The sequence below is a fragment of the Caenorhabditis remanei genome, chromosome II, assembly GCF_010183535.1.
Source record: "Caenorhabditis remanei strain PX506 chromosome II, whole genome shotgun sequence".
Classification (NCBI taxonomy): domain Eukaryota; kingdom Metazoa; phylum Nematoda; class Chromadorea; order Rhabditida; family Rhabditidae; genus Caenorhabditis; species Caenorhabditis remanei.
The window spans coordinates 12,924,320-12,938,337 of NC_071329.1; the positions used below are offsets into that span (position 1 = coordinate 12,924,320).

The window sequence follows — 14,018 nt, forward strand, 5'->3', positions numbered from 1 at the left end:
GGATTCGTATTGTTTCCCATTAACATTGAACTGTGAAGCTACAGTAACGGCCAAAAATCTATCATATTTTCCCTTTTTTAGTTGAAAATGTCCAACTTTGATAGTGTGTCATAGTAAAACTAAACGTCCCATAAAATAAATTTTTATGGGTCGAATAGATCAAGAGTAGAGCTTCATTTTTGTAGTTGGCAGCTTTTTTGTACGGACACTCCACAGAGAGTCGTTACAGCATTTCGAAATCTATTAAGTTCAATTTATGTTTCACATGTTTGGCGTTTTGAATTTTGAACTCGAGCTGAATTTCCAAATTTCAAAATTCTGTACTCAACAGGCGTCTCTCAGCCAGTTTCAAAAAGTCATGATTCCATCCCAGACACCTTTTCTTTATTCTGTACTAAACAACTGCTTCAATAACATTCTGACTCATTTTTTCTACTCTTCTCCATCAATAATACAACTCAAAAGTAATGCTTTATACTTTCCCTCTCCATCAAATATTTGTTCTTCAATCCCCTCTTCTCAGCTCCAAAATGTTTTTCTTATCAATTTCTTTTTGCATTCCGTTTCCAACTAAACCTCATTGTCCCATAGTTTGCACTTTCCCACTTTAAAGTTCTTCTTATCATTTCCTCCAACAAAGTTCTCTCTTTTCCTCTCTTTTTCAACAATTTCTTTTCATCCGTCAGGTGTTCTTTCGATCGATGATTTTGACCCAGATATACATTTCAAATGCTCTCTTTTTCATTCTCTGTCTCTCAGTCTCTCACCTGCTTTACGCATGAATCATTCTCAGTTTTTACGCTACGGACGGTTCTATTTTTATTTGCTTTTCACTTTTGAATCTCTCGTTCCAATAGTTTTATACATTACAGAAACATGTCAAGAGAACAGGAACAAAACACTCCGAGCTTCAGTGAAAGTGAGTTTCTTCTTCTGGAAAATAATAGAATACAATTTCAGATTTATGTATTTTCAGTCCGTCAACGTCTTCAATCTGGAGAAGATTTCGATCTAGCACATCGATTACAAGAGAGAGAATATAAGATGTAACGGAAACACGGGGCGTTTTCTCTTTAAACGCCCATACGAAGTTTCACTTTTAATTTGATAATCTTTCGACAGGTACTACAATCACAATCGTAATGTAAATGGAACGATAGTGAGTGATCGAAAAAAGACAAGAGAGGAGCAGACGGCTGAAGATGAACATTCAGCTTCGTTAAGGAGAATGGGACTGGCTCAAAGGTAATTTCACTATTTTAGACTTTTTTGGAGATTAAAAAATCCGAAATGTCAAACTTTGGAGCCATTAGAACTCATGACAGTTCTATGCAGGAAGTTCAGGGATAACTGATTAAAAACCGTATTTTCAAAAGTGTTCGGTCAGTTAGAGTATTCCCAGTGACATTTTCATTACCTCTAATTTAATAGACATAGCCTAATGATTATATTTTCCAGATGCATGACTGATGAAGAATATGCCAGACAACTACAAGAAGAGATGGACCGAATGGATGCAGCTGAACAAATGGATAAAGATGCCCAATTGAGAGAAGACGCTAGATTAGCGTGGCTTCTACAACAGGAATCTTCAAATAGTAGTTCTTCTGGTCAATCTGCATCTCAAGTACCTCCAGATTTGATTTCATTTGATGAACAGGTACCCACTCGATTTGTAACTGAAGTTCAATACAATAACATGGCTAATCAGTTCCTTGGTTTGTGCATGAATATGAATCACTAACTTTCAAAAGTTCACATTTTTAGAAGAGCAACCCATTTCTGCACACACTCAAATAATCAACCTGTCACCTACTAACCCGTTCTTGCATGATGTTGAAGAGTACTACTCACAACAACAGAATTAGAGTGAAGTGTGTGTTTCTTTTGGCTTGGATAGCAACCAACTAGAATTTTCACGATTGTTATTGTTTTTCAGCCAATTCCATCATCCACAACAACATCTTCTTCTTCGCAATCAGCTAACAACTCATGAATCATGTCAACTTTCCCTTTTTTTGGTCAATGATATAACTATTTTAATTCATTATCTTTATTATTCCGTGTCTTTAATGAACACGTTCAATTGGTTTTAGTTCAGTTATACATCCTTTTCGAGGGAAAGAATAAGGTCAAATGTATTGACTAATTGGGTGGGAAAGAAAAACAGAAATGACCGAAAAGAACAAGAGAAAGGGAGGTGTTGTGTGGTGAAGAAGGAGGAGGAGACAGGTCAAGAGAGAGGCTATTTAAGAGTGACCGAGACTGGTCCGACCTCCGATATTCTGGTCTCCCGTCTTCCATTCACTTCCTCCTTTCTAGCCACCATGAAACATCATCTTTTGATTGCTACTCTCGTTTTTGCAATGGTCAGTTTGGTGTTTTTTCAATGAAAAGTAGAAAGCATTGTTATGCCTCACCCATACGAACATCTGGTTTTTCAGACTATCATCTGGAATGTACAATGCGAATCTGACATGTATGATGATTCATCAGTTGTCAAAACTGAGGAGACAGAAGAGGTCAAACCTTGTGAGTTTTTAAAGAGAAACATTCAAATTTGAATTATTTCGAAAATCAAATCTGTACGATACCGAGCTAAAGCTTCAAAAAAACCTCCCAGTATATGAACTAAGCAACTTTCGTATATGGTTTTGTTCAATAAGTGACAGAAAACTTCCGTTTATTACACAATTTTAATTTCGTCTGACTTTCTCATTAATTAAATGCGATCATTGAAACACTCATATTACATCTCGAAATCCTTCATTCAGGCGCCCTAAACGAAGTGTGGATGGTCTGTTCATCTTGCGAAGAAGAATGTGGAAAACCACCTCAACCATGTCCAAGAATCTGTCAACCGGCACGTTGCCAATGTCCAGCACACAAAGGATTCCGAAGAAATAGTAAAGGAGAGTGTGTATTCTGTCATGATTCGGTTCCAAAACTATAATTTTACTACAGAACGTTGATTGTTAATACTTGTAAGTATCATTTATTCACCCGTTTTTCTTTCAATATATAAATAAAACAAACTAAAAATTATCCTTTTTTCCACATCTCATTTAGCAAGTCGAAGTGAGTATCTGATTCTTTTTCTAATTGACGACTCGGTCGACTCGTGATCATTGTATGAGATGGAGGGGGGTCCGGTAGCATTTCACTCGATTCTTGAGATTCAGGATTGAACAGGAATGGCAACGCCCGTCTGGAAATTCAACTTTAGAAGTTTTTTCTAACGGTAGAGTCACCTGGAAGCTAATCGAAGTTGTTTATTCTGGAAAACTGCAACGATGGGGAAGACAACTGCGTAGACTGGTATTACAAGTAAAACAACTTCAGAAAATGGAGCAAACCCAACTATCAGACGTTCATCGGCAGTTCTAAATAATTTCTATGAAGTCAAAGTCCAGAAAGTAGGCGAAACTGACCTGTACATGATTGCAAATACTAGCATTGAACCGAGACCAACGAATCCGAGAATCGCATGAACTGTGATGGACGGTATTAAGATTTTCATTATTCGAACGTTTTCCTAAAATTTCTAAGTGTTCTCAGATCTTAAAAATTGTTATAATTACCTGAAGTTGATATCTTTCCGATAAGGAATGCATCGCCTTGTTCACAAATTCATTGACTTGTCTCCTTTGGTTTGATTGTAGTAACACTGAAATATGAATGCGGTCAGATATATATTCTCTGAATGTGGAGACAACTTACAAACGAAATAAACCAAAGTGATCACTTCCAAGGCCGACATGAAGCATAATGAGAACACGGATGTTCTAGGATGTGATATGTATGCAGTACAGTAATGAACGTATCCAGGATCAGAGCGAAGGAGAACGGAGAAAATGGCAACGACAATACAAACTAGCCACTGGCCAGCTATCAATGCGAGACCAACTGCACGGGAACCGTTTGCCTGAAAATGTGGATTATTTTGAAAACCACATATTTCTGAAAAACAAACTTCATAAGTTCGATATTTTAAAGTAGCAATCGTCCGTTCAATAGCCAAAACAATGATTCCGCAAAGTGTTGAATAGATGGAAAGTACCACTGGAAACCGGAGAATCGCACATTTTCTTGCTTCATACATCGAGTCACACGCATTATCAGCAGTTAGAGTTAGAGCAAGACTAGAAGTTCACAATTTAAATTAATGCCGAAGAGATTTTACTCAAAACTTACTGATAAAACGCAATAAAATCGAGTTGAAGACAGGCGATTAGAGCTGCAAATGCGAGAGATGCAAGTGATATTCGTAGATTTCGATGTAAGTTTCTTGACGAAGAATTCAGGAGAACGTAGATAAAAAGGGATGAAGAGATTGCACCCAGTGAGCAGAAAAATATATGAACGAGACGGATTGTCTGGAATTTTTTTTTAATGATTGACCCAGAATGAATATTTTCAGTCTTGGAAGCAATAAAAATCATACTTGTCATCCGGTCCGAAAACTGGCCTTAAAATGGCGTTAATGTGCTGCGGGCCGGGCTGGAATGGTATATAAATAAAACAAACTAAAAATTATCCTTTTTTCCACATCTCATTGAGCAAGTCGAAGTGAGTATCTGATTCTTTTTCCAACTGTCGCCTCGGTCTTTTTGGTCATTTTCTCATCTTTTTTGGTCATTTTCTCATTTTTTGTCACTTTTTCCCTCCCGTTGCCTATTAACGAATAGCCATCAGGCCCGTAGTAGCTTACGGATATAGAACTCTCTGAGATCTACATTTTGGTATATTTTTCAGCTCATAATATTCCGTATGAAGCGAGTTACGCGCCGGCCCGTGTCGGACCGTTTCGGCCCGGATGACAAGTATGATAAAAATGAATTACGAAACCAATTATTATTTCAAAAATAAATTGAATACCTGCATGAATGAGTTGGTTGTAGCATGAAATGCAATTTGACAATCATCTTCAGTATAGTTTTGAATTGATACAGAATAGGAGACGAGCGCCTGCAATGACATGTTTGAGAGTCATTAGAAAAGAGCAAAACGGGACGAAAGATGGGCTCTCTCTCTCTTGTTAGGTCATGATGATTCTCGGAGAGTGGCCAAATTTGAGCTCACTGCAAACGGAAAACGAATGGCTAATTGAGTTCGTCTGCACTTCCTTTCCTCTTTTCGTCATCTGTTTCTTTGATTCTTTCCGAGAAGAATCATGAAATAGAAGCTCACCTTTCTGGCAGTTTTAACGAAATCATCTGATGCCATGTGTATGTGTTTTTTATCTGGAAGAGAGGGAAATGAGTTAGGAAAAGAGGACGGGACGGATAGGACGAAAAAAGAAAAAACCGAAAACGTACGGAAGAAAGTGGATTTTGCAAATTGAGACTTCCCGAGTGACTAGACAAAAACTATTACGGGAAGACAAAGAAAAGGAGATACCGAACAGATTTAGACTTTACGGAACGTCCTAAAACAAAAGGGTTTTTTCTCATGAAGTACTGAAACTGAATATGAAATTGAAATTAGTCAGTTCAAACTATTTCAGATATCAGAATAATCCTCTTTGAGGGGTTGGATGAGATAAACTTTTGGAGAATTTTTTCGTTAGTTCTCTGAACCGAGATGCAATGATTTTCTGAGCTTCTTGAAGAAGAATGCGTCAGTATTTTTCAGTCAGTCAAATCGAAGAAAATAAAGCAGTCATGACCAATATAATCTTAAAATGTGAAGCTTTATATTTCCGCACGAATAAAATAAGATGTAGTTGTTTATCATCAAGAAGAAGAAGAGGAGAAAAATGGATATATGAAGTTTTTATGTGCAGGAGATATGAAGAGAAAAACTTAGGGAGTATGTGAACCTTTATGATGAAAATATTTTTAATGGAAAAGATGGTTTATTAGGAAAATAAGAGTGGAAAAATGAGGAAAACAACACTTCTAAATGAGTGTGAATTGGCCTGAAGGAGTGGTGAGCCAAAAACAGAAAAAGAAAGAACAAACACTATTTCAGTGTATGTAAGTGAGCAGATTGAGGAGCTCTATTCGGAGAAAAAAGAGAAGAAATGGAAGAAAAAGGGGATTGAAAGAAGAAGAAGAAAGAAGAAAGAGATTCGTGAGAATGTTTCTTTTCTAGGTTGCCAAGAGTTGTTTCTAGGAGAGAAAATTTATGAATCTTTGGGTGAAGAATATTTCTTGACTCCCATTTTTTCATAAAGAAAAATGGGACGAAAAAGAGAAACAAAAGCAAATACGAATAAAACAGAAAACGAGAAAAATTATGAAAATGGATATACACATCGTTTCGAGAAAATAGGAGAAACGTCACCAAGGTTTTTATGGCTCAATTTTTTTATAGCCAATGACAAACGATCTAGGTAAAAAAAATAAACATAAATAGTTTGAATCTAACGTTTTTTCTGATAACTGGATTTCTTGAAAACCTGATAATCGAAACGAATTTCAAATGAAAGTATAGTTTTCGAGGTTTAAGATGACTCGAAAAACTTTTTCGGATCAATTTCAATCATCCAGTTCAAAGAATTCCACTCCAAAATTGGATCCTAGCAGACTTGTCTTGGATACAAAAGTGGGTACATATTTTTTAACAAAAATGTTTGAAAATGTTTGAAATTTTAGAGTAAAAGTGGCCAAATAATCATACCGATTCACCTTTTGATTGAATTTTTAATACTTAGTCGAAAACTACATTTTTTTTCAAAAAAAAATTTCAACATTTGTTTCATGTTTCAAAACGGCCCGGACAAGTCTGGATTCTACTATTGAAATTTGTGAAGAAATGAAAAGGATCTATGAAATAAGAAAATCATGTTCTAATGTGTCTAGAAAAAAAAACAGGTCCTACAGTAATTACAAAAAGTTAACTATATGAGTTTGAGTTAAACAACTCATCATGAAAATTTGATGACAATCTTCTAAACGATGATTATTTCAACTGGAAAAGATGATTGTATCACTGGTGGCCCTGCTCTCATCAATCTCAATTTCTGTTTTTTACAGTTCAAAAAACTCTAACGCAGGAAAAAAACTGATGAGTGTGGAAGAGAGAAGGGAATGAGAGAAGACTGGGTGGTGAATAAAAATGAAACAGAGTGACACAGAAAGCGAGAAATCATATTGACGAAACGGATTGAATTGAAAAGTGAAGAATACGAACAGGAAAGCGACAAAAAAAGAAAATAAGTGAAAATCGTGGGGCTAAGAGAGGGCGGTGAGTGAGTAGTAAAAACATAGTTTGCGGGTCCACAATCTTCTTCTTCTTTTCTTTTTTTTTCTCCGAAAAAAGGGAAAAAAGGATAAGAAGTAGAAGAGACACACAGCTTATGGCCTTCATTTGTGGAAGGATGGATACTCAATGACTATACGGATATCTGTGGACAGAAGAGAAAAAATGGAGAACGGAAATAGAAAAAAAAGTGAGAAAATGAGAAAATGAGAAAAGAGATCATTGCAAAATGGATAAATTACTCCTCGAGAGGAGAATTGACTTCTCAAAGAAAGCATTAAATGAGAGAATTGTTGTGTGCATCTCATTTCGGAACCCTCTGGAAATAGGGATTCAGAAAACATAGACAGTGACAGAAATAGGATGAGTGGACTGAGAAGGCGTCGCACTTTTACCATTTACTATGTGCATAACAAATGTCAAACCAAACACACTCCGCGGTTTTTTTCTGGAGGCTCTCCGCCTTTTTCTCTCAAACAAACTGGTTCATGTTGAGACGGAAATCAGAAGACCAAGAAGATGTTAGAGGGTGTTTGACTGATGAGATTGTTTCTCTTTTTTGTTAGAATCTTGAATATTTTTAGAAAAGAGAGGAGGCATGAGAAGATGAGTAAACAATTGGAAAGCAAGGAGGTTTTATGAGAGAAACTTGTCCACTACTCATTTCCTTTCTGTCACTTTTCATTACTTTTTCTGTTGTTGTTTTCTTTTTTCGGGAAGATAAAATAGAAGAATTGTATTTTTAGTGAATTTCCATGAAATTTATTGGCGGAACAGAGCAGGATAATTGAAGAATATTTCATGATGAACTAATGTTGTCAACATATATGATTATTAATTCATTGAAAATTAATTCATGGAAAAAAGCAATGAAATATAGCAATTTTGATTATATAAACTTGATGAAACATACAGAAAAAGAGCTTACAGAAAATAAATTTACAGGAAAAAAGCTAATCATGCAATACGTGAAAATGAAAAAATCTAATTGAAGCTCGAAGTACTGCACGCAATCCATCGCTTCGTCGAACGAGAACTCCAGTTCTTCCCATTTCTGTTCTGTCAATTTCAGCGAGTAAATTTTTACCATATTCGCGTACTCTGCAAAACAATATATGAACAGAATACACGATCGCATTAAAAATTTTCATAACAAAATTCACACAAACTCTGACTTACGGCAATTTATACTCAAGTTTATCTGTTTCTGGGTTCCATGGTTCCAATTCAAAGTGATCCACAACTGCGACGTGATCGAGACGTGGACCAGCTATATGGAAAAATGTTTGTAGTTTTGAATTGTTTCCATTCAACCAAACGTTCACAAAATTGATTAAATCATTCTCCCAGAGTCCGGTAAGGCTAATTACCAAATTTTCACAATTCAATCCAAGCAGTTTTGAGCCATTGAGCCAGAATGCTGAGTGAATAAATAAGTTATTTAGGTTGTAAAGTCTGTTTGAATCTTTCAATGGGTTGTTTGGTTTCATGGTTGCAGAGAAAAGTACTCGAGTTACTTGAAATGTTTCCAAAAATTCATCGACGACTTCGGAATTCACAGATGTGTCAAGCAGAGCAACATCTCTAACCGTATTCGTATACGGAAGTTCATCCATGTATTCCAAAGACAATTTGAATTGCATTTCTGGTTCAACCCGGAATACTTCACACATGTGAGAATGAAGTGCAGTTGCAAATCTTTTCCGTGATGATTGCTTCTCTGTATGACACCATAATGACGCAGTCGAGTCAGCCGCGAAAATGATCCTGAAAATACACTTATGAGACCTGATAATATACAAGATTAGTACAATAGTAAAACACTGTAAAGTTATTATCTTTACTATTAACAAACGCAAACGGCTGAATGTTTGTTTGTCTGTCGCCGATCCTACCGCCCTTCCTACTGAACCGATTTTCTTCAAATTTGGACCAAAAAATCAGAAATTTTCTCTTAATGATGCCCGTCTATTTTTTTTAGTTAGAATAGGTCTCGACTAGGTCACTAGGTGAGAAAACGTGGTTTTCAAGCCTTTCAGTGGCGTTTGTTTCCGAAATAGGAAAATAGGAGTTCACGGGGGAAATAATTATAGAACATTTCAAATGAATTCATTTCTTTAAATTTTCAACAGGGGTGGTGTAGAAAAGGAGGTTGAGCAGCCGTTAGGCTGCGTTAACCGACTGGTACTATTAACAAACACCAAATTCTGTGTGTATGTGTGTATGTCGCCGATCCTACCGCCCTTCCTACTGAACCGATTTTCTTCGAACTTGGACCTAAAAATCAGAAATTTTCCCCTCGCAATGCCCGTCTATTTTTTTAGTTAGAATAGGTCTCAACTAGGTCACTAGGTGAAAAAACACGGTTTTCAAGCCATTCAGTGGTTTTCGTTTCCGAAATAGGGAAATAGGAGTTCACGGGGGAAATAAGTATAGAACTTTTTCATTCTTTATATGAATTCATTTCTTCAAATTTTCAACACGGGTGGTGTAGAAAAAGAGGTTGAGCAGCCGTTAGGCTGCGTTAACCGACTTGTTTTCCATAAATTAGCAGGATAGCACATCCAAATTATTCTGTGAGAACTAAAGCTAAACTACACATCCCTCTATCAAATAATCAGTTCAAATCTCAATTGACATCTCATCATCCAAAAAAGAGCAAGAAAGAGAAAGGGAGCATGCAAAGTGTGGGAGCCGGTGCCAGGTCGTGGCTCATTTACATGTTGCAGGAGGGAGCCGTATCGTTTTATCACTCTTGATAAGACTCGTACTTACTGGTATGAAATAACTCACTTGCAATGAAAATCAATATCTTTCGATTTCAACCAACTCCATCCTTCTGGCATTCTGTCCCCCATTTGACTTTTCCAGGTCCAAGTTAGCAAAGTTGTATTGTTTTTTTTGAGATCTTTAACTAACGCATAACTCATTGTTTCGGGTTCTTTCAAACCGAACACTGAGTAAGTTGGAGTGTGACGCATTCGCGAAACTAGATTCCGACATCTCAATGAACAAAAAGATAGGAAAAGTAACTCTGTGGGTTCCATAAACTTCTGAATACAATCTTGCACTAGCCATGGAAAACTGAGAAGTTTCATTCTTCTGGAAAATGAAATAGTCGGGAGGCGTTCGAAATCAATCAACGAAATAAAAACAAAAATATCCACAGAAATCAATAAAACAAATGAGTGTTCTTGAGAGGACACACAGTTGTCCAACACGGGAAGAAGATGTTCCATGGGAAAGTACAAATTTTTAGGAAATATGAATTTCAAAAAGTACAACATGCTCCCTCAATAATAAACTAATTTGATAAAAGTTGTTTAAATCAAAAATTAAACAAAAAATAAGAAAAAGGAATATACAGAAATCGATAGAACAACTGAGTACTCATAAGAAGACCCACAACTGCGTACTGTGAGAAGAAGACAATGGGAAAAGATCTTGAGATAGGTTTGAATAGTGGCTAGTACTTACATACTGTGTGCAAACGTAATTTGCAACGCAGGTGGTTCGCGATGGATGCTATATGGGCATATTCAAAATGGAAGCATATAACCTCCCATGTGCTCGCATAAAACGATGTGCTTCGCGCGCGGAAGTGATATGCTTCGAGGCGTGGTGCTTGTGGCACGAATCCTGCGTGCTTCCATATAGCTCGCATATAACTAGCACATAAGTTTCCTATGACTCCCATATTCGACACCGCGCGAACGCACAATGCTTCCATCGCGAACCACCTGTGAATATAATCGATAAGTCCACCAAATTTTCCTCTTAAATTTGATTGTTTATGCAGAAACATTATATTCTGGATAGGAATTATGATAGCAGAAAGTTTCAGAAAGATACAATTTTGTTGAAATCTCACTTAACAGAAAAGGAACTAGTTATGCAATTCATTAAAATGAAATTACCCAACTTTATCTGGAAGTACTGCATTCAAACCTGTCATAATTAACTTGCTCACAACCAAATCTCCCTTACTTCAAACTAAAACGTGTACATTGTAAATAGTGAATGTCCGAAACTGTATTTCACGTTGAATAAATAGTTGGAGAAGGCACTGGTCACCGAAGTATGTTTTTATGAAGTGTATCTCTACTCTCTGAGAATTAAGTGTCAGGAAAAGAATGGATGTTATATTTAAATATGATAATTTTACAAAACGTTGGAGTATTACTAAAATGGGATGCCCGATATGAAGTTGAATATCAATGCCCCTTTTTAGAAGAAATCAAGTGAAGAATGCAAAATGTGAAAATGAAACTGTCCAATTCCAGCTCGAAGTACAGCACGCACTCTAGCGCTTCTTCGAACGAACGAGAACTAAAGTTCTTCCCATTTTTCAATCAGTGGTTTTGCACCGAGTTAGAAAAAGATTTTAGCATCGAAATGAACTCATGGAAACACATACATTTTAAGTTATAATTTATAATATGAAAAATCTGAATTGACCTTTCGCCTTAAAATGAATTGGGTAGAAACAGTATGAACTGAAAGAGAATAATGAACTCAGAAAAATAAAGCAATGTCGATTATATCAATTTGATGAAACATACAGAAAAAGAGCATACAGAAGAGATTTACAGAAAATGCTAATCATGCAATACGTGAAAATGAAAATGTTTAGTTGAAGCTCGAAGTACAGCACGCAATCCATCGCTCTGCCGCACCAGAACTCCAGTTCTTCCCATTTCTGTTCTGTTAATTTCAGCGAGTAAAAGTCTACAATAATCTCGTACTCTGCAAAAACAATATATTATGAACAGAATCCACGATTGCATTTGAAATTTTCAAAAGAAAAATTACACAAACTCCGACTTACGGCAATTTATACTCAAGTTGATATACTTCTGGGTTCCATGGTTCCAATTCAAAGTGATCCACAACTGCGACATGATCGACACGACCAGCCATATGGATGAATGCTTGTAGTCTTGTATTGTTCCCATTCAACCAAACGTTCACGAAATTTATTAAATCAAGTTCCGTGAGTCCGGTATCGATAACCACCAAATTTTCACAATTCCATTGAAGCAGTTTTGAACCATTGAGCCAGGGGGCTGAGTGAATATATACGTTATTCAGGTTATAAAGTCTCTTTGAATCTTTCAACGGGTTGTTTGGTTTCCTGGTTTTGGAGAAAAGTACTCGAGTTACTTGAAACTTTTGCAAAAATTTATCGAGAACTTTGGAATTTACCGATGTGTCAAACAGAGCAACATCTCTAACCGTATTCGTATACGGAAGTTCATCCATATAATCCAAAGACAATTTGAATTGCATTTCTGGTTCAACCCGGAATACTTCACACATATGAAAATGAAGCGCAGTTGCAAATCTTTTCCGTGATGATTGCTTGTCTGTAGGACGACACCATAATGACGCAGTCGAGTCAGCCTCGAAAATTATTCTGAAAACACAGTTATGTCTTGCAACTTACAGGAACGGTACTATAGTAAAACACTGTAAAATTTAATATCATCTGAAATAACTCACTTGCAATGAAAATCAATATCTTTCGATTTCAACCAACTCCATCCTTCTACCACTCTGCCCCCAATTTGATTTTTCCAAGTCCAAGTTAGCAGAGTTGTATTGTTTCTTGCTAGATCTTTAACTAACGCATAACTCATTTTTCCGGGTTCTTCTAAACCGAACACTGAATACGTTGAAGTGTGACGCATTTGCGAAACTAGATTCCGACATTTCAATGAACAAAAAGATAGAAAAAGTAATTCTGTAGGTTCCATAAACTTCTGAATACAGTCTTGCACTAGCCATGGAAAACTGAGAAATTTCATATTTCTGAAAAATAATATAGTCGGGAGGGGTTCGAAATCAATCAAAGATATAAAAACGAAAATGTACAAAGAAATCAATATAGCAAATGAGTGTTCATGAGAGGACACACAGTTGTCCAACACGAAAGAAGAGGTTCCATGGGAAAGTACAAATTGTTAGGAAATATGAAATTCAAAAAGTACAACATGATCCCTCAATAATAAACTAATATGAAAAAAAAGATGTTTGAATCAAACACTCCAACAGAAAATAAGAAGAAGGAATATACAGAAATCTATAGAACAACTGAGTACTAGGAAGACAAAGAAATGCGTGCAGTAGGAAAAAGGCAATGGGAAAAAGGATGAGATAGGTTTGAATAGTGGCTATGTACTTGCTTACTGTGTGCAAACGTAATTTGCAATATGATCGATAAGTCAATTACATGTTGCTTTTGAATTTCATTGTTTATGCAGAAACATTATATTCTGGATAGGAATTATGATAGCAGAAAGTTTCAGAAAGATACAATTTTGTTGAAATCTCACTTAACAGAAAAGGAACTAGTTATGTAAAAATGAAACTGTCTTTTTCTGGAAGTACTGCACGGTAACCTGTCGTAATTAATTCGCTCACAACCAATTCTCCCTTTTAGGAAGTGTATTTCTACCCTCCGAGAATGAAGTTCCAGATAAAGAGTGAATTTTTATTTAAACATGATGATTGTTCAGTACGTTATAGTAATAATAAAATGGAAAACCCGAGTTTCGGACCTTTTTAACAGAAATCAAGTTAAGAATGCAAAATGTGAAAATGAAACTGTCCAATTCCAGCTCGAAGTACTGCACGCAATCCATCGCTTCGTCGAACGAGAACTTCGCTTCTTCCCATTTCTGTTCTGTTGATTTGTGCGAGTAAATTTTTACCATATTCGTTTACTCTGCAAAGATACATTGTCGATCACACTTTCTGATTGAAAAATTGAAGATAATCAGAGAATCGCTTCAATATATTCAACTCACAGC

At 36.2% G+C, this 14,018-nt stretch overlaps 4 protein-coding genes across 4 annotated transcripts; 1 reads left to right on the plus strand and 3 right to left on the minus strand.

The window, feature by feature from the left end:
• Nucleotides 1-876: 876 nt before the first annotated feature.
• On the plus strand, nt 877-2,953 carry GCK72_006525 (uncharacterized protein; the record flags this gene model as incomplete). The annotated part of the gene is made up of 6 exons (XM_053725666.1): nt 877-919; nt 977-1,046; nt 1,123-1,245; nt 1,459-1,660; nt 2,445-2,532; nt 2,775-2,953. The coding sequence occupies 6 exons, from the start codon at nt 877-879 to the stop codon at nt 2,951-2,953; spliced, it is 705 nt and encodes a 234-aa protein (XP_053589860.1).
• An 89-nt stretch (nt 2,954-3,042) lies between these two features.
• On the minus strand, nt 3,043-5,226 carry GCK72_006526 (uncharacterized protein; the record flags this gene model as incomplete). Its single annotated transcript, XM_053725667.1, has 9 exons — nt 3,043-3,208; nt 3,252-3,383; nt 3,432-3,535; nt 3,582-3,667; nt 3,721-3,925; nt 3,974-4,142; nt 4,195-4,376; nt 4,879-4,968; nt 5,191-5,226. 9 exons carry the CDS (start codon nt 5,224-5,226, stop codon nt 3,043-3,045), a joined length of 1,170 nt encoding a protein of 389 aa, XP_053589861.1.
• A 2,933-nt stretch (nt 5,227-8,159) lies between these two features.
• Nucleotides 8,160-10,187, minus strand: GCK72_006527 (uncharacterized protein; the record flags this gene model as incomplete). Its single annotated transcript, XM_003113496.2, has 3 exons — nt 8,160-8,307; nt 8,386-8,973; nt 10,000-10,187. 3 exons carry the CDS (start codon nt 10,185-10,187, stop codon nt 8,160-8,162), a joined length of 924 nt encoding a protein of 307 aa, XP_003113544.2.
• Nucleotides 10,188-12,030: 1,843 nt separating this feature from the next.
• On the minus strand, nt 12,031-12,525 carry GCK72_006528 (uncharacterized protein; the record flags this gene model as incomplete). The annotated part of the gene is made up of 1 exon (XM_053725668.1): nt 12,031-12,525. One exon carries the CDS (start codon nt 12,523-12,525, stop codon nt 12,031-12,033), a length of 495 nt encoding a protein of 164 aa, XP_053589862.1.
• Between the last annotated feature and the right edge of the window lie 1,493 nt (nt 12,526-14,018).